This window comes from Diabrotica virgifera, chromosome 6 (genome assembly GCF_917563875.1).
Source record: "Diabrotica virgifera virgifera chromosome 6, PGI_DIABVI_V3a".
NCBI lineage: Eukaryota > Metazoa > Arthropoda > Insecta > Coleoptera > Chrysomelidae > Diabrotica > Diabrotica virgifera.
The window spans coordinates 98,789,261-98,805,538 of NC_065448.1; the positions used below are offsets into that span (position 1 = coordinate 98,789,261).

Consider the following 16,278-nt stretch of genomic DNA (forward strand, 5'->3'; position numbering starts at 1 on the left):
ACCACTATGATGAAATTATTTATTTTTATAGCTCCACAATTATATACAAATCCTACCTCAAAATATTTGTAAGAATTTAAACTCTTGAATGCCTTCATTTGTTGACCTGTGTAAAAACTATTACTAAGCTCCAAATACAAAAAAAAACTATGTCCATGTAAGTAACTATATTTGTCCATGTTGTCACCCTTGAAAAACTTTTTCTACTGTAGGTTAACTCATACCCCTTGAGGGAAAATGGATCTATATACCAAAAGCTTTTGAAAATATTTACTTATGTTTATTTATTCACTGCTTACAACTAAATACAGTCGTTAAAGTACTTCTACAGCTAGAAGCTACAGAAGTCAACAGCAAAATGTTCGGAAAATACAACTATAAAAAACTATTATACAACGATTAAACTATTATATAAAAACAATTATATAAACCACTATTTTATAACAACAATAACTATTTTATAAAAAAACTATTAAACGTAAAAAACTTAAGAAACTCAATGCGGTACAAATATAAATAATTTCAATGTTTGCCTTCCAGCTTTCAATGGACAGCCTAAGTCTTGACGTCACAAAATTGGGAGGAGCTTATATTTGGCTCCAAACAATTCTGTTTATAATGTTAAACACTCATAAAGAGCGCTTTACAGCTTGCAATTCTACATGCAAGACGCAAGAAAGTTGCCTAAAGGCATGCGCAGTATGTCGTCAGTTGACTATTGCATGCAACTTCTTGCAATTGCGCGATAATCGGTTTGGTGCCATTTTTTCTGCAAGTTTTCATGCAAGTCTAGGGGAATTTGATTTTTCCACAATATCAAATGTCATTGACGACACGGATTCACGAATACATGCCGATCAGCTGTTTTCTGTTTGTGAAATATATCAACGATGGAAATGAATGAATAATGAAATGGCACTTTCTGAGATTCTATAATTATTGTAAATTGTATATTAAGCTACGGAAGCTCTCTCTCCTCTAGCTAAGTACCTTAGGGTAATAATTAATTTGTGTTTCGCAGAAATAGTATTTCGAAATATAGATTTCTTTGTAATTGTTCAATTTTTCCCAAGGGTTTATTAAAATGTACATTCATTCCTAGAAAATTAGAGTCATTTTCATCATCTACTTGGATAAATTCTGTTGGAGATACATTATTACCCCTCTTCTTGTTCAACTAAGATCTTACTCACCAGCTCCGATCTCGGTGTTCTAAATTAGTGACTAAAAGGCTGGCTGCAGTAATAATAATACTTAAAGTTGCTGCTACCGCCTTTTTCCTTTTATATTTGGTTATTTCTGATAGTCTTGGCATTTCGAAATTTACCAAGTTAAATAAACAGCAATAAAGTAATTAAAAAAAAAACAAAAGTTTATAAGTTAGGTTAAGGGTAAAATTTCAAATTGCATGCAAGCCGGGTTGCAAGCTGTAAAAGACCATGCAATTGACATGCATGAAAGTCTTGCATGCAAGAGTATTGCAGCAAGTTTTCTTGCAAGCTGTAAAGCGGTCTTAAGGAATTTTTAATTTATTGTTTACGTGGTTTGTGTGACAAAATAAGACTTTTCATTTAGGTATTTAGTTAAAGAAACGTGCCAAAAAAGAGATTTTTATTCGTTTTTGCCCAGGTGAGTTAATTTAATGCAATGATTAGAATGTAAACAGTTTTGAGGTTATGTTTATTTTCAATCACTAAGGAATAAAAACCACCTGAGCAAAAACGAATAAAAATCTCTTAATTAACACGTTTCTTTAACGAAATACCTAAATGAAGTCTTATTTTGCCACACAAAGCACATAAATGAAAAATTCCTTATGACCATTTAAGGTTACAAACAAAATTGTTTGGAGCCAATATAAGCTCCTCCCAATTTTGTGACATTTGTGACGTCAGACTTAGGCTGTCCATTAGTGTCATAAACGTCAAAGTCTTGAAATGGCCTATCTTCTTGTTTGTCTTTAGAGTGCTGCAGTATTGCTAAGAGCAAGACAACTGCAACACGAAAGAAATGTGCTGGCAGATGCACTTGTATGCAAGCCAAAAAAAAAGAAGTGGAAGTGGAACTGGAAACAAAAGACACGGTTAAACACAGTATAGGTAATAGGTATTTAGTCCATTCCGAAGTTGTAGTTTGTTTTGACATTTCCGTTTTATTTAACCTAACCTATGTTTTGTGTTTTATTGTGTTGTATACAAGGAGTTGTATATTGAAATTGAATTGATTCTTGTTTCATTGAATATAGAGGAGTTGTTCTGTTGCAAGTTGTTCTAGTTTTGTTGTTTTAAAATCTGCGAAAAACTATTTATAGATAATGGTGAACTTAAACAAGAAATGGACATGCAGTTTGCTGATTACTTAATTGTGTACTCACAACACATAGGTACAGGCATTATGCAAATACATACCATTTAGAGGATACTTCATTCAAATTGGAGGACTCTGCGATATTGGGCTTCCTTAATAGTTTACCAGACGTAGACACTGTCTTTTTCTTGGTAGAAAATGACACCTGTTTCACCCTTTCTGAATTTTCTCAAGTCTCATATTTGGATCAACGTGAAATTTGTTGGCTTTCACAGCTTTAATTTGATTAACGGCTGTCATTAAAATATCTTCACTGTTGCATTTTTGACCTAATGCAATTACTTACAGTGCTGAGCAGATAGTATCTCATGTAATTTCTATCTATCCCTCGGTTTTTGATGTGTGCGTAGGTGCTGAAGACTCCAGTTCTTCCCAAATATCACTGCTTGGAACTTAATTATTTAGTGTGACTCATGTAATACAAAGGTAGTGAATGTGCTGGCAAATATTTGATTGAATTAAAGATTTGATTGAATTTAATAAAATAATCAAGGCAAGTACATGAGTAGGAATGGTAGCATATTTTACATAGTATGTAGCTGACAAGATAACATACATTAAACAGTTTCTCTGTAACAGTACATATTTTTGAGTTTGTTTTATTTTTAATTATCCATTTTTTAAATTCATCATTTCCTTCCACACTTTCAATATCAAATTTATAATTTGTGGCTACAATTAATGGCAGTCAATCAATCAGTCCTTTTTCCTGAAAGCCACAAAAATGTTGACAAAATTAAATCAAAACATATTTACAAACCTTTTGTTATCTGAATTAGTCTTTCCACTTGTTTATCTCGAGTGTAGTGTGTCAAATTATGCATGCTTTTATCTAGTTGTTTCACCTTTTTATAATACTGTGCATACTCTCCAAGTACATATTTGTATTTGTTAGTAATTCCTTTCTATAACAGTAGAACCCCGACTTAGTATTCAAACTATAATTTTTACTCAGGTACTCATAAAATTTAACAGTACCAGAATCATTCTCCAGTTGGAAAATTCAACAAATCTATTTAAAAGTTGTTAACTTCTAAAGTACTTTGTATAAATTTCAAGCACTTGTATACATACTTCCATTCTTTTTTCAACTACAGAAATTTTTGTTAGATTAGTTTTCCAGGCACAATCAATGTGCCAGGAACAAAATAATCGATTAGACACAGCTGTCACATTATCACTGCTGTCCATCCGTTATAAAAAGTTTCCATTATATCTCTCATAAACATATCTGTAGTGATATTATTAGGTAGAAATTGTAGTATTCATTCTATTTGAAATCATGTATGTCACAGCAACGCCTTCACCAATATTAGTTCCATAGGTACCATCAATACAAACAATTTTTTTTGCAAATGTCATGACAGCATAACGTTGTACATATATCATTCATAATGATAATGCAGAAATCTGAGCAATCTAAATTATGCTGACTATCCTCAGAGCCTTGAGGTCTGTAGTATAATACACTGGCTACACACTACGTTTTGCCTGAGACCATGTCTGCAGAGACTCATTTGCGCAGGTAAGAGCAGCAAGACGGTATCACATGTAAGCCTCCAAGCGCCGCCTGTACTCTCGTCAACATGCTGAAGATTTTACCTGTGCAGTTTTACTTGAAGTGTGGTCAGAAGTTCAGTCCGGCAAAAGTTTTCAAGGTGGACAGTCGAAATGAGTGATATTAGAAGCATTGCAAACCTATTCTTAATTGAAGAGTTGTACAAATTTTTGAGCTGGCATGCATTATGGAAGGTGAAAAGTAGAGAATGAAGCATACACTTTAATGATTGAAAAATTAAAAGAGGCAATATTTTATTTTTATATTTTTAGTTCATTCTAAAATAGAGAATTCTTTTAAATCATATAAATTTCTTTTACCATTTTAGTATTTAATTTTCCAATATTGGGGTACTACTGCCAAAAAAAATTTATATACTTATAATAATAGAATATAATAATTAATCAACTTATGTATTTCTGCTAAGTTCTGACACTGTTTTCTTGTGGCATATTTAATGTAGTATTATGTTCATATGGGATTGAGCCACTGTTGTAGGTGTAAAGAAAATTGCATTTCTTAATTTACTACTGATTGGTGTTTCAATTTCCACTCCGGAAGTCTTTCTACTCTCTACAAAAATTTAAGCAGAATTTTGGGCATGGATGCCAAATTTTTGTCGAAATAAAAGATGCTAATCGAATTTCTAACTGTCTAAGAAATTTCCTGCTATTTCTATTGTTGACACTTGACACACATATTTGTTGCATATTTGCGTTTGTGGAATAATCATATCTACCTGAAAAGGTATTTTGTAAGTTTCTATCAATTAAAAACCATGATTAATTTAAAAAAATTTCTTTATTAAACTATATCTACGTTCACAATATTTAGAACTTGAATTAAATTCTATAATTAAACTATATTATGAATTACACCATGGCTATTTTGGCATGGTACACTACCTTCATTATTGAAATACCATAAAAAAAGTTTATCCTTAGTTTGCTTGGCGTCTCTGGAAATACTTATATAATGTTATCTCTGCATATCAATGAGATTAGAATCTTCTGTTCTTAAACCATTCCTATTGTCAACGTCTAAGCTTCCAATGGGAGTATAGGTTGAAGCATATTTAATTCTCAAAAAGTTATGGAGTACACAATATGTCATGACAATGATATATACAGTTTTTAGATTTAAATTAATAGTGGTATGGAAAATTCAAAATCTGTTAGCTAAAATACCAAAGGCATTTTCTACAACTCGCCTTGTCCTTGACAGGCGGTAATTGAATATTTTGCGTTCATTTGTTAATTCTCTTTGATTAAACGGTTTTAAGAAATGTGGAGCTAAGGCAAAAGCTTCAACACCAATAAACACGTCACTAAGCATTTTATCTGAACCACTGAGGCGATCAAAGACTGGAATTTGTAATGTATTTTCTTTTAATTTGTTGTAAAATATTGTTTGCTCTATAACACCTCCATCACAAATTCTCCCATTCACGCCAAATTCGTATATTATGAACTCATAATTAGCATTTACAACTGCCATCAAAACCATACTATGAAATCCTTTATAGTTATAAAAATAGGAACCTTGCCCATTTGGTAGAATACTCTGCACATATTTGCCGTCAACGGCACCGAAGCAATGGGGAAAGTTCAATCTTGCTTCAAATTCCTTTGCTATATGTTTCCATTATTCTTGTGGCTTTGGAATCTAACAAAAATATTTTTTTAGGATTTCTCTGACACAGTTTCCAGTACAGAACTGCCACAGGAATCTCCAGTGGAGTTGCAACCGCTCTCACGGACGTCCACAAATCAAGTTACAAAACTGTTACATGACTCTATTGGAGTTGCAACCGCAATTGGATAAAAGTGAAATTCGAATAATGCCAGAAAGACTATAACCGTCCAAAGTGATAGTGTGAAATTAAAATCAAATGATTACGTATAAATCATATTTATAATAATTATAAATAGTAGCTGTATTTTTTAAATAAACAGATTTGATAAGTTATATTATTTTTCTACAGTTGGTATGTTTTAATAAATATATTTTAAGACTACTGACAGTATTGTTGGTACTTTGGATCTTTTATTTATAGTAGAGGATCCAATATAATGTCGATCTGCACCGATCTGTTTAATAATGGATTAAAATTATTGGATATGTAATTTAGTATGGTAACAATTATAAAAAACAAGGGGTGCCCGATATAATTTTGTTCTGACTATAATTAACATGCATACATAATCGAAAACCTCTTATACCCGAAGGTGTCGAGGTGTACAAGCTCTCTTAAATTTTTTTCTACAAATGTACACCACTCTTTTCTGTCTCTAGCTAGTTCCTTCGGCTCACTCTATGTCTTCCCTCTTTCTTTGAGAATCTTGCTTATCCTATTGTTCCATGTTTTTCTTGGTCGTCCTGTACAGTGTATGCCAGTAGTACAGTCTCATTTACGCATTCAGTATTATTTTCTGTCATCCATGGTTGAAATTTAGCGTATTCCTTGTCATAGATACGTTTATTTGGTAATAGATTCTCAGTCGCTTTATTGGCTTTTTTTCAGAAATATCGAATTTCTCTTGCATTCTGACTTTTTTGACAATTTCACATAGAAAAACTTTGTTTATGTTAATACCAAATTGCTAACCAACATCACTTTTCTACCAACAGTACTAAATACCTGCTGCGATACAGTATTTCTTCTAATTTATTATATTATAAAATTAAAACTTTAACTGACGCAATGAACCGCTATGACATAAAATTTTATATTCACCACATGCATAATTATGTAATTTATAAGCTTGTCGCCCTTAGGGTATAAACATCTATTTAATGCCCTTGATACATAAATAACTGTTTAATATATAAAAAAAGTAATTTTTTAATTATTCATTAATTATAGTCAAAACAAAATTATATCGGGCACCCTTTTTTTTATAATTTGTAAACATACTAAATTACATCAAATAATTTTAATCCATTAAACAGATCGGTGCAGATGGACCTTACATCATATCTCATTAGACTATTAAAAGGCTATTAGATTAAATTAGAGGAATTAGGGATGGTGCCAAAAGAATGTGCAGATAAAATTCGATTACGAAAACGTCAAGAATTACAGAAAATTGGATGCATATGCAGTAGTCATATAATATTAAAAGTAAATAATGTCACAAATGAGGTTTCTATGACATTTCAAAACACATTATTATGGCGTGTTTTGGGCATGATATAGTGTTGAAACATATAGACCATTAGCACTAAAAACATAGGAATAAATCGACTTTTAAATACAGCACCTAGAGACTTTAAACTTTTCGTGTCTAGAGACTTAAACATGTCTATGGTCACGTCACCTTCTGGATGCACTACCTGGTGCCCAAGATCACTGCTAAGACATGTTGTCTTCTGGAGTGTGGAGGATTTTTGAGCACCGGGGGTCATTTCCACCCATTTTTCTATAGTATACCTTTTTTCTGACACCATCCTAAACACAATACAAAAAGTTGCAAATCTCTAGGTGCTGTATTTAAAAATCGATTTATTTTGTGCTAAATGCCCTGCTCTAATATTCGCATTTGGAATTACTGCTAATAATATAATAAATCCCTTTTAATGCACCAATTTAAATAAGACTCCTATTATCATTATAACAAACATCACAAATTTTAAAACAACAAAGCTAGAACAACCTTGGACAGTTTAAAAGTCTCTCTATATTCAGTAAATAAATAAAACAAAAAATCAATTCACAAGTAAGTGTAAAGGCAAAAAAGGCATAATATGCCTGTATATAATATATTATATCGTCGCCTTAATACTATAACTTGATAACTCGAAATTAGTAGTTTTGAGATAAACGAGTTTAAAGATTTTAAGGATATTTGTGCTGCTACCATGATGTTGGTAAATACGGAATTCACTCTGCGGCTCTAAAATACTGTTCCTTAACTTTTTGGCAACTGATCTATTTAGAAATATGGTGTAAATTTGTTTTCCAATATGGAAAAAAACATGAAAAATTAAAGTTATCAACTTTTAGCACTACCATAATGTTAACATTTGGTAATGTCGCATGTTGTGCTAAGTCGCATATAAGTGAACGTTTTAACACAACTAATATTTTAAACATTATTTTGTTGAAAATTAGCCCTCTGCCATGGAGGTTGCCAGATCTGCTAACAATTCTCGAATTTTTGCATTAAAATGAACCGAATAAACACATAGCAATTATGTGGTAAGTTCAATGGTTTCAGAGAAACCCGTGCTAAAACTAGATAACTCGAGTTATCTAGTTATAGCATTCAGTGTATGTCGTATTCACGATTATTTCGATTAAATAATAGCTTGATAACTTATCTTGTCAAGTTTTAGCACTGAATATTAGTGGCATTTGAGTTTTATCAACTTTCGTCAATCATAAATAAATACTTAACCCGTTTGAAGTGAGCTATCAAGTTTTTACACAATATGGAGGCAAATAAAATACATCGTGTGAACTAGTTATCTCAAAAACGTCAATTTTGGAGTTATCAAGTTATAGTACTAAGGCGACGATATTATTTTATGATACACATATAGGTTATGTCAGAAGGGAAATGTCAAAACAAAACTACAACTTCGGAATGGACTAAATACCTATTACCTATACTGTGTTTAGCCGCGTCTGAAACAAAAAATCAATAAATCAAATTAATTCTAATTTCCACCAATTCCAATTTATTGGCAGATGCACGGGAGGATGGAATTTCTTTTTCCCTGATTTACTAAATTACCAGTCATATTATTGAAATACATAAACATACATAAAATCAAGTGCCAAAAATGGAAGTAAAACAAGAAGTTAAGGAGGAAGGGTGTAATGTAGAAGTAGAGAATAATGGCTGGGATGCTCTTTTGGATGGCTTTAAATGTGAAATTAAAGATGAATGCACTAGGCAAAGTACATATGACACATATTATGATTCTTTAGACTTAAAGGAATATCCTGTAAATACTGAAACTGAACAACATGGGAATACATTTGACTCATTTGAAAAAAACCCAAAAATTGAAGAAGGTTAGTATTAACAGTGTATTTAAGCCTTTCTCCTATAATTTTTAGGCTCATTTCGCACCAAGCGAGTCCAGTCCTGTCGAGTCAAGTGCAGTCAACTCAAGTCAGTCATTAACTTTCACACTGAATGCGTCTTGTGGAGTCATGAATGTAGAGATAGATGTAGTTGTTCAAACAGTAATATTACTTCGCCTTCAAAAAAGGAGAATGAGGCAATGAGGAAAATTATTTTGGGTTCATCCCATAAATACTAGATCTGCTTTTGGTTGATTCAGTCATATGTTTTCAGATTTACCTACTAGATGATCCTAAAAAGCTTTACAACTATTTTTGAATGCACATAGATTTCTTTTTTCATTTAATAAATGCTTTATTTCAATGTTTCAGGGTTTTGGGGATTATAAATTTCATCATTCTCTTGAACTAATAATATCAGTTTTTCAATTTCCACTTAAATGTGAACCTGAAAGTAAGGCTGATGTCAAAATTTGACCTGTAGAAGAGTATTGACTTGACGCTGTCAAGTCCTTTGTACTTAAAGGATGTAAGTATTTGTAATGAAGTAATACTAGATGTAAAAATACTTTATTTTAAAGAATTAAGCACATGGTTTCATTTTATTATCCAAGTATTAGGTATATGACAGCTGTCGTTTAGCTGACAGTAGTACCAACTTACATTCATGCATGGTTAATGGAGTTTTACACGAACATAACACCTCCTCCCTTGACCATGAATTACAAAAGTTAACCAAAAGCATTGATTAATAAGTACCTAGATACCTCACCTTTAGGTAAAACCGAATTCAGTGTTAAACTCCGCCCACATACACCTCTTTGCCCCTCAAGTCTAAGTACTAACTGGCTGGACGGTGGCGACATTTATTGAAATTTTTGCCAAGATTGAAAAATAAATTTGAGTCGCTTGGCTGGCGTAATAGACAACGATATAAGGGTAGTATTCAGCATTTTAACAAATAATTTTAACGCGATTGTAATCTCTATTTTGGAATTCCGATTTTACTTCAGATAAAACGCTAAAAATTGATTAATAAAAATAGTGAAGAGGTGTCTTAAAAATTATTTAATTATTAATACACTACAAAAAAACAACAAAATAGAAAATACATAATAAAATTAGCAGTGATAATTCACATGTAAATTATTTTTTGCACTTTGTAAAAGAATGATATTTTCAGAACTTATGCGAAATAAACTATTTGAAGTTGATATACAGAATTTCTTTCTAGATCTTACTCATTCACCCCAGGTAAAATATTGCAAAACCTCCGAATTTTAAAGAATCCATTAGATTGGCATGAAATTTGGTATACATATATCTTGATAAAATGACAGGGAATTTCCAACATATAAATAGTTGAGGGCCATCTGCCTAGGAACAATAGGTAAAAGCTGATAAACGGACAGGATTAGAAAGTTTAAAACATCACTAATTAGATCATATTTCAAAACAAAGTAAATAAGTATATTTGAATGTTAATTCTTTTCAAACTAAGATAGTAAAATTAAAATTTTAGGAAAAAAAGATATTTATTATTTCTTGTTCTCAAGAAGTACTTTCATTATTGACAATATCGAAACATTTTATTATTAAAACTCGAGAACAATTAAAAACCACGTTCATGTTTATATGAAAGTACTTTAAAAATGAAGGTATATTACTCTTGAGAAGAATTAATATTTTTTAACAAACTTGGTATACGACTCATAATATTTGACATCTGATTCTTTCATTTTGAGTTTTAGGACGTGCAAGTTTTTATCAATAATACATTTTTCCCTAAACTGAATAAAAACGTTTCCATATGATTCCAAGGTTTTAAGACATACTGACATTGTTTTCCTGATATTATAAAATACTTGTTAATAGGGCTTTTCATTCACAGTCATTTGTTTCGAGCTTCTGTCATGTGTCACATAATATTAATATATCTACGTCATACGTTATTGGTATATAACAATGATACAAACCAGAGACGTATGACGTAGACATATTAATATTATGTGACACATGACAGAAGCTCGAAACAAATGACAATCGATGAAAAGCCCTATATCTACTGTATATATAAACTAAAGCTAATAGTGTAGTTTAACATTCAATTGAGTCCACGATTATTTACCCGTGCGTCATTAATACCTGACGAGATAAAACACATACTTTTGATCTAGCATCATTCTCTTCCACGCATGAAACTAAAGACAAACCAGCAACCGCCTGTTATTAAGTAAAAACACATGTTTTTTATAAACGCACTAGACTAACTCTATTGCGCAAAATAGAGAAAAAATTTCTAGAGGATTTTGGTTCAGAAAAGATGTTAAAAGATATGACACATTATATTATTTTTGAAGTTCCTCCCACAAACATAAAACTGACAAAATGGTCCACTGAAAGCCGTGTAGACAGTGAATATTATTTCTCTCTTTTTGATTTTCAAAAACTTTAATTTTTTTAAAATATTCTAAACTTGCTTTTAAGTTTTCAGTTGACTTGCTTAAAGTTGACATTGGCTTTCTGTTTGGATTACTATGACTACAATATTTGCTGTTAAGACCATCAAAATATTATTTATAATTTTCAAAAATTCGGCAGTAAGAGAAGCCGTTTTGGTGTGTAACTGCCCTACAGATATTGCTGTTGATATTGCTGAGGCAATTGAGTTGGAAAAAATTTGTGCTGCTAATTTTATACGCATTTTTTGAAAATTATTAGGGTTTATATGAACGCTTGTCATTTTCACCATGCATTGTGCTCTCACACTGGTTCTATCGATGTTGTATGTGTATTCAATATCTTGCCACGATATTTGTTTAGAATCGGCAAAAAACGTCAACTTTTTGTTAAGAAAATTATTTCTTAGACTTTTTAATAAGTGGGGTGTATCGAACACAGTGAAAATCCTCTGATTTCCTATTTCTATTTCAGGCTGATCCTTACATGCGCCTAACAGCTTAAATAAAGCTCTATTATTAGATGCTTGATCACACAACACTTTTGGTATATACCCAATATTTTGTAATTTTGAAACAACTTCAACTACAATCTTTTTTAAGTTGTCGCTATGTATTGGACCACCTGTAGCAAGCCGCGTAGCCTTATGTAGCAAGCTGCGCATCATGAAAACCAGACCTGTGTTGGCAAGTTTGTTTGTTCTGTTCTTCCTAAAGCACCTAAATCTTGAAACCCTTCTATAATGTCATCTAATTTATTGTACTCCAATTGTTTTTTCAAAGAAATTTCATCAAACATTAACACACAAATTTTTTCCCACTCATCCATTGTCTCTACTTTTTTCTTCAACTTGTCAATTTATAACGATCAGATGGACACGAGGTCATGAAGGCTGAACCAGAAGGATCAGGACGATATTATCCTTGGATGGAATAAGGAATGACCGAAGATGGAAAGGTCCAATCGTTTACATTGACGAAACAAAGGCCACGTTGCTCAGTCGGAAGAGATGTGGGCGCGGTTCTTTGGGTTGGGCTTCTGTTACAATGAAAGATGTTAAATGAATAAATAATGGTATGCGAATAGGGCTAATGGAACGACGATAGACAAAAGATAAATAGATAACATTGACTGATGGTTTGACTCATGGACTCTAAGGAAACGAAATACTTAATACTCAAACGAAAATATAGGGCGCCAGGTATTTTGACCAAAAAATACTCAAAGGAACAATAATTAACGAAACATAACACAACAATAACAAATTAGCAAGAATGCTACGACAAGACATCAATGTACTAATCTTGAGCTGTAAAAAAATTAAATAAAATACGACATCGTAAGTTTCAATGTAACATTTATTAAAATACTCTACGAAATCTCAATATTTACACAATACGTACAGTGTATACGCAGTATAAGATCGCCAACAACAAAATTAAGAAACCAAAAAATACCTAAACCGTTAATCTATAAGACAAAAGTTGGCGACATAATAACAATCACTGCATATAAATTGGTGTATTCACCAACACAGTAATACTAAAAAAATGGAATGTAAGTGAACGAATATAACTATTAATTATTAACTCAAAAAAAAAATGAACTGTAGTTACTCGAAAAAATAAAATATCCATACTCTAAATAAAAACTAGAAATTTTACCGTTCACTTACAACAAAAAAAGAAAGAGCTCTTTGTTTATATTTATACCTATCTAACAATACTTAATAACACTCTAATAATGCTCAGAAAAATATCTACATAATGTAAATGTTTATAGTTTAAATGATCACCCATTTAAAAATAAAAAGATAATCATCAACTTCATACTAAAAGTATGACCTACTTTTCAGAATGTCACTATCACAAACTGGGCGAAAAATTTAGGTCATTGAACTTATTTCACGAAAGAACACAAAATTGTCCTTGCCCTGGACATAACAAAGGCGTTTCTACTAACTTCTTCAATAAGTAAAAGATGAGTGACTTACTTAAAACATCTATTAGAGGGTAGGATGGCCCTTTGTAAGCCGGCAGGCTCTCAAGGTGTGGAAGATGGCCATGAAGAAATTCAACTTTACGACACAGTCGAAAGAATAATAGTATTTAACAGTGTTCATAAAATAGCAGCTGGACAACATAATGCATAGGTGGAAGGTGAAAGGTGGACCCTGCCTAATCGGCGGGGCCCACAATACACGAACAAACTTGATCTCACATAATGACTATATTAACTCTACTCACAAATGATGCAGAATTTTAAGAATTTGTGGTTTTTATGAATCTTTGGCGTCCTTTGAGAGTGGTGGGGTTTTGACCAATCAAAATTATGGGAAACTGTGAGAGATATTCAAGAACAGATTTCCTTACCACTCGTAAAAGGGCTTAGCGAACCTAATACTTAAGATGAGTTATGGGATGCAAGGCCCATATCATTCACCAGAAAGCTATTAAAGTCTAACATTCGACTCTATCGATAGCACATATGTGTTTCTAAGAAAAACACGGCGCTAGAGATTCTGGAATCTACAGGGAAATAAGTTAAAATCCATGTAGCAATGAAAACTGAAATAAATTCTACACTGGGAAAACTTAAACGTTATACAGCTTCCCCCCACGATTTAAACCGTGGTGCAATACCACTGTTTACAATCGGAGTCTGCAGTAAGCACCATAAACAAAAGACTGACCATCAAGCAGTAGCCTGACACAGTTGGTAATGGTCTAGACACACTAAAATAGGTTTTGGTACTTGAGGTGCCTGAACACAAGTGACCAAATCGGAAACAGCTAATAAGCAATAAAACTCAAACACCAAACTAAAAAGGGTTATCTCTATGATAAACTAAACGCAAATAAAACACAAAAACTATCAACTATATATACAAGGACTACTCTAATTCTAAACGACTAAGTCAGCAAACACCTACAGTGTTGCTTAAATCCTTAACATAAAACTAAACATTCAACTCGAAAGTCGACTCAAAGTATGGTTCGTTGACTCGCAAGTACAACAACCAATGACAGATATCTACACCGATGGCTCTAGCCAAACTAAAAAGGTGGAACATACCAATGTTGAAGTTTTGGACGCGAAAATCAAAGTTGCTCCAGCTCAACAAAGGCGATTGGCCAACAAGGTGACGTAGGCAAACTTCGTTATGGTTGTCCCCTCAACCGGTAACTAGGTAAGCGTCAAGCTATGCTAAGATTTTGACTGCAAGATCAAAGCAAAAAAGTCTCGAAATTTTATGACAGGGAAAGAAAACAAGTTGGCCAAAAGTTCCGTAAAAATCTTGTGGGGTTAGCCACGGCGGAAAATTTCCAATCGAGAAACTAACAGAAAAAACGAGGAATGTAATCAGGACAAGATATGTCTGAATACATTATAAGATATTATTATAAATAACTTTAATAATATCTACTCAACTAAAATAAAATCAACTCCATTGGAACTGACTCAAAACCAAACGCAAAATTAGCACAAGCAAACTCAACACAAAAATATTTGTCATAGTGCGTCCACTAACAACAAACAAACTCGAGTTCTAACAAACTCGACTATACGCATAGGTGCCTTGGAGTCTCTCATCCAGGACTTTATTAGGCAAACTCAAAAATTGTCACGGAGTCTTGCATCCGGGACTTCATGAGCTAAACTCAAAAATTGCCACGGAGTCTTGCATCCGGGACTTCATAAGCTAGACTCAAAAATTGCCACGAAATCTTTCATTCGGGACTTCACTAATAAACTACGCACTAGTTATAGCTAGTGGTTTGCTTATTTGATTTCACTTTGCCAGTGTCTAGGACAAAGCATTTCGCAATCAACCGTTCTCAAAATAAGTATAATGTTCACAGAACACTAACTCAAAAAAATTACTGCTATCCCGACAACATGTAGGTACCGGAAGAGCCTAAACACATAGAGAATACAAACGCAAATAAATACGAGTAATATATAAAATTACCAAAGCACAATTACTATCTCACGTAACAAATAAATTCGAACTCAAACAAAAGGGATAGAGGAGTTAGTAAAAGTTGCCAAGGAGTTCTCAACAAAGATATATAGAAGAAAATGAACAAAGGAAAGTTAAGATAATTGTCGAAATCTACCTTTAATTAGGACTGGAAGTAATTACGCATACTAGACGCCTTTCTATTAAAATATATATGATAATATATTATTATAAAGGTAATTTAGATCGTTAGGTTAAATCACAGGTAGCTCACAGGTAGGGAAGTGTCACAATTTAGTAGGGACTGATGTCCTAAATAGATACGACATTTTATCGAAATAGTATTTTATGTAAGCCGCAAGAATAAAATTTATTTTGCAAATACATCTGGGCCTAGTACGTGCCTGTGTTTAACAAAAAAATTCAATTCTTAATAGCCGACACAAAATTGCCAAAACGTTATCCTAATTCACCCAAACTATCGACAGAACTAACAATAATTACTCGAATTCTTTTCCTCTAAACAAAAAATATTCGCGTTATCTACTAACTAAACATCGAAAGTTTATATTCACGAGTCAAACTACTTGTGAGATATAAACAAGCAATAAGATGCTACTTTTTACATCTCATTAATACCTAAAATAGGGTCATAGCCCTTTAAAAATATCTACTATCAAAATAAGTGTATCTACAAGCTTTTGCGGTTGCAACATATGCTAAATAAAAGCTAATAAAAACATTACATCTCTTTATCTGAAATTAGGGTCAAAAGACACACTTAAATACCTCTAGCCCTGACAGATGTTATTGGGGGTGGGACAAGAATTTTGAAATGTCAACCACCTTATCGTAGGCTAGTCGAAAAATATTAAGATTACGTAACGGTAAACG

The 16,278-nt window shown here is 32.4% G+C and overlaps 1 protein-coding gene and 1 long non-coding RNA gene across 5 annotated transcripts in view; both read left to right on the forward strand.

Annotated features, from left to right (window-relative positions):
* The first annotated feature begins 2,111 nt into the window (after positions 1-2,111).
* LOC126886648 (uncharacterized) lies at positions 2,112-5,893 on the forward strand. Of its 2 annotated transcripts, none has more exons than XR_007698733.1 (2): positions 2,112-3,322; positions 5,612-5,893. It is a non-coding gene; the product is annotated as an uncharacterized LOC126886648 (long non-coding RNA). The 2 variants fall into 2 exon arrangements; XR_007698732.1 differs by having other exon boundaries at positions 2,112-2,383.
* A 2,647-nt stretch (positions 5,894-8,540) lies between these two features.
* LOC126886647 (zinc finger protein 234-like) overlaps positions 8,541-16,278 on the forward strand; it is a 61,151-nt gene continuing 53,413 nt past the window's right edge. For 2 of the 3 annotated variants that reach the window (XR_007698731.1, XM_050653641.1), the window contains exons 1-2: positions 8,802-8,948; positions 9,333-9,489. Coding sequence is in view for 1 of the 3 variants with exons in the window: in XM_050653640.1 (XP_050509597.1) it covers positions 8,714-8,948 (235 nt within the window). In the remaining 2 variants the exon portion in view is untranslated. Of the gene's footprint in view, positions 8,949-9,332; positions 9,490-16,278 lie in introns of all 3 variants that reach the window. The other variant, XM_050653640.1, reaches the window with a different exon arrangement.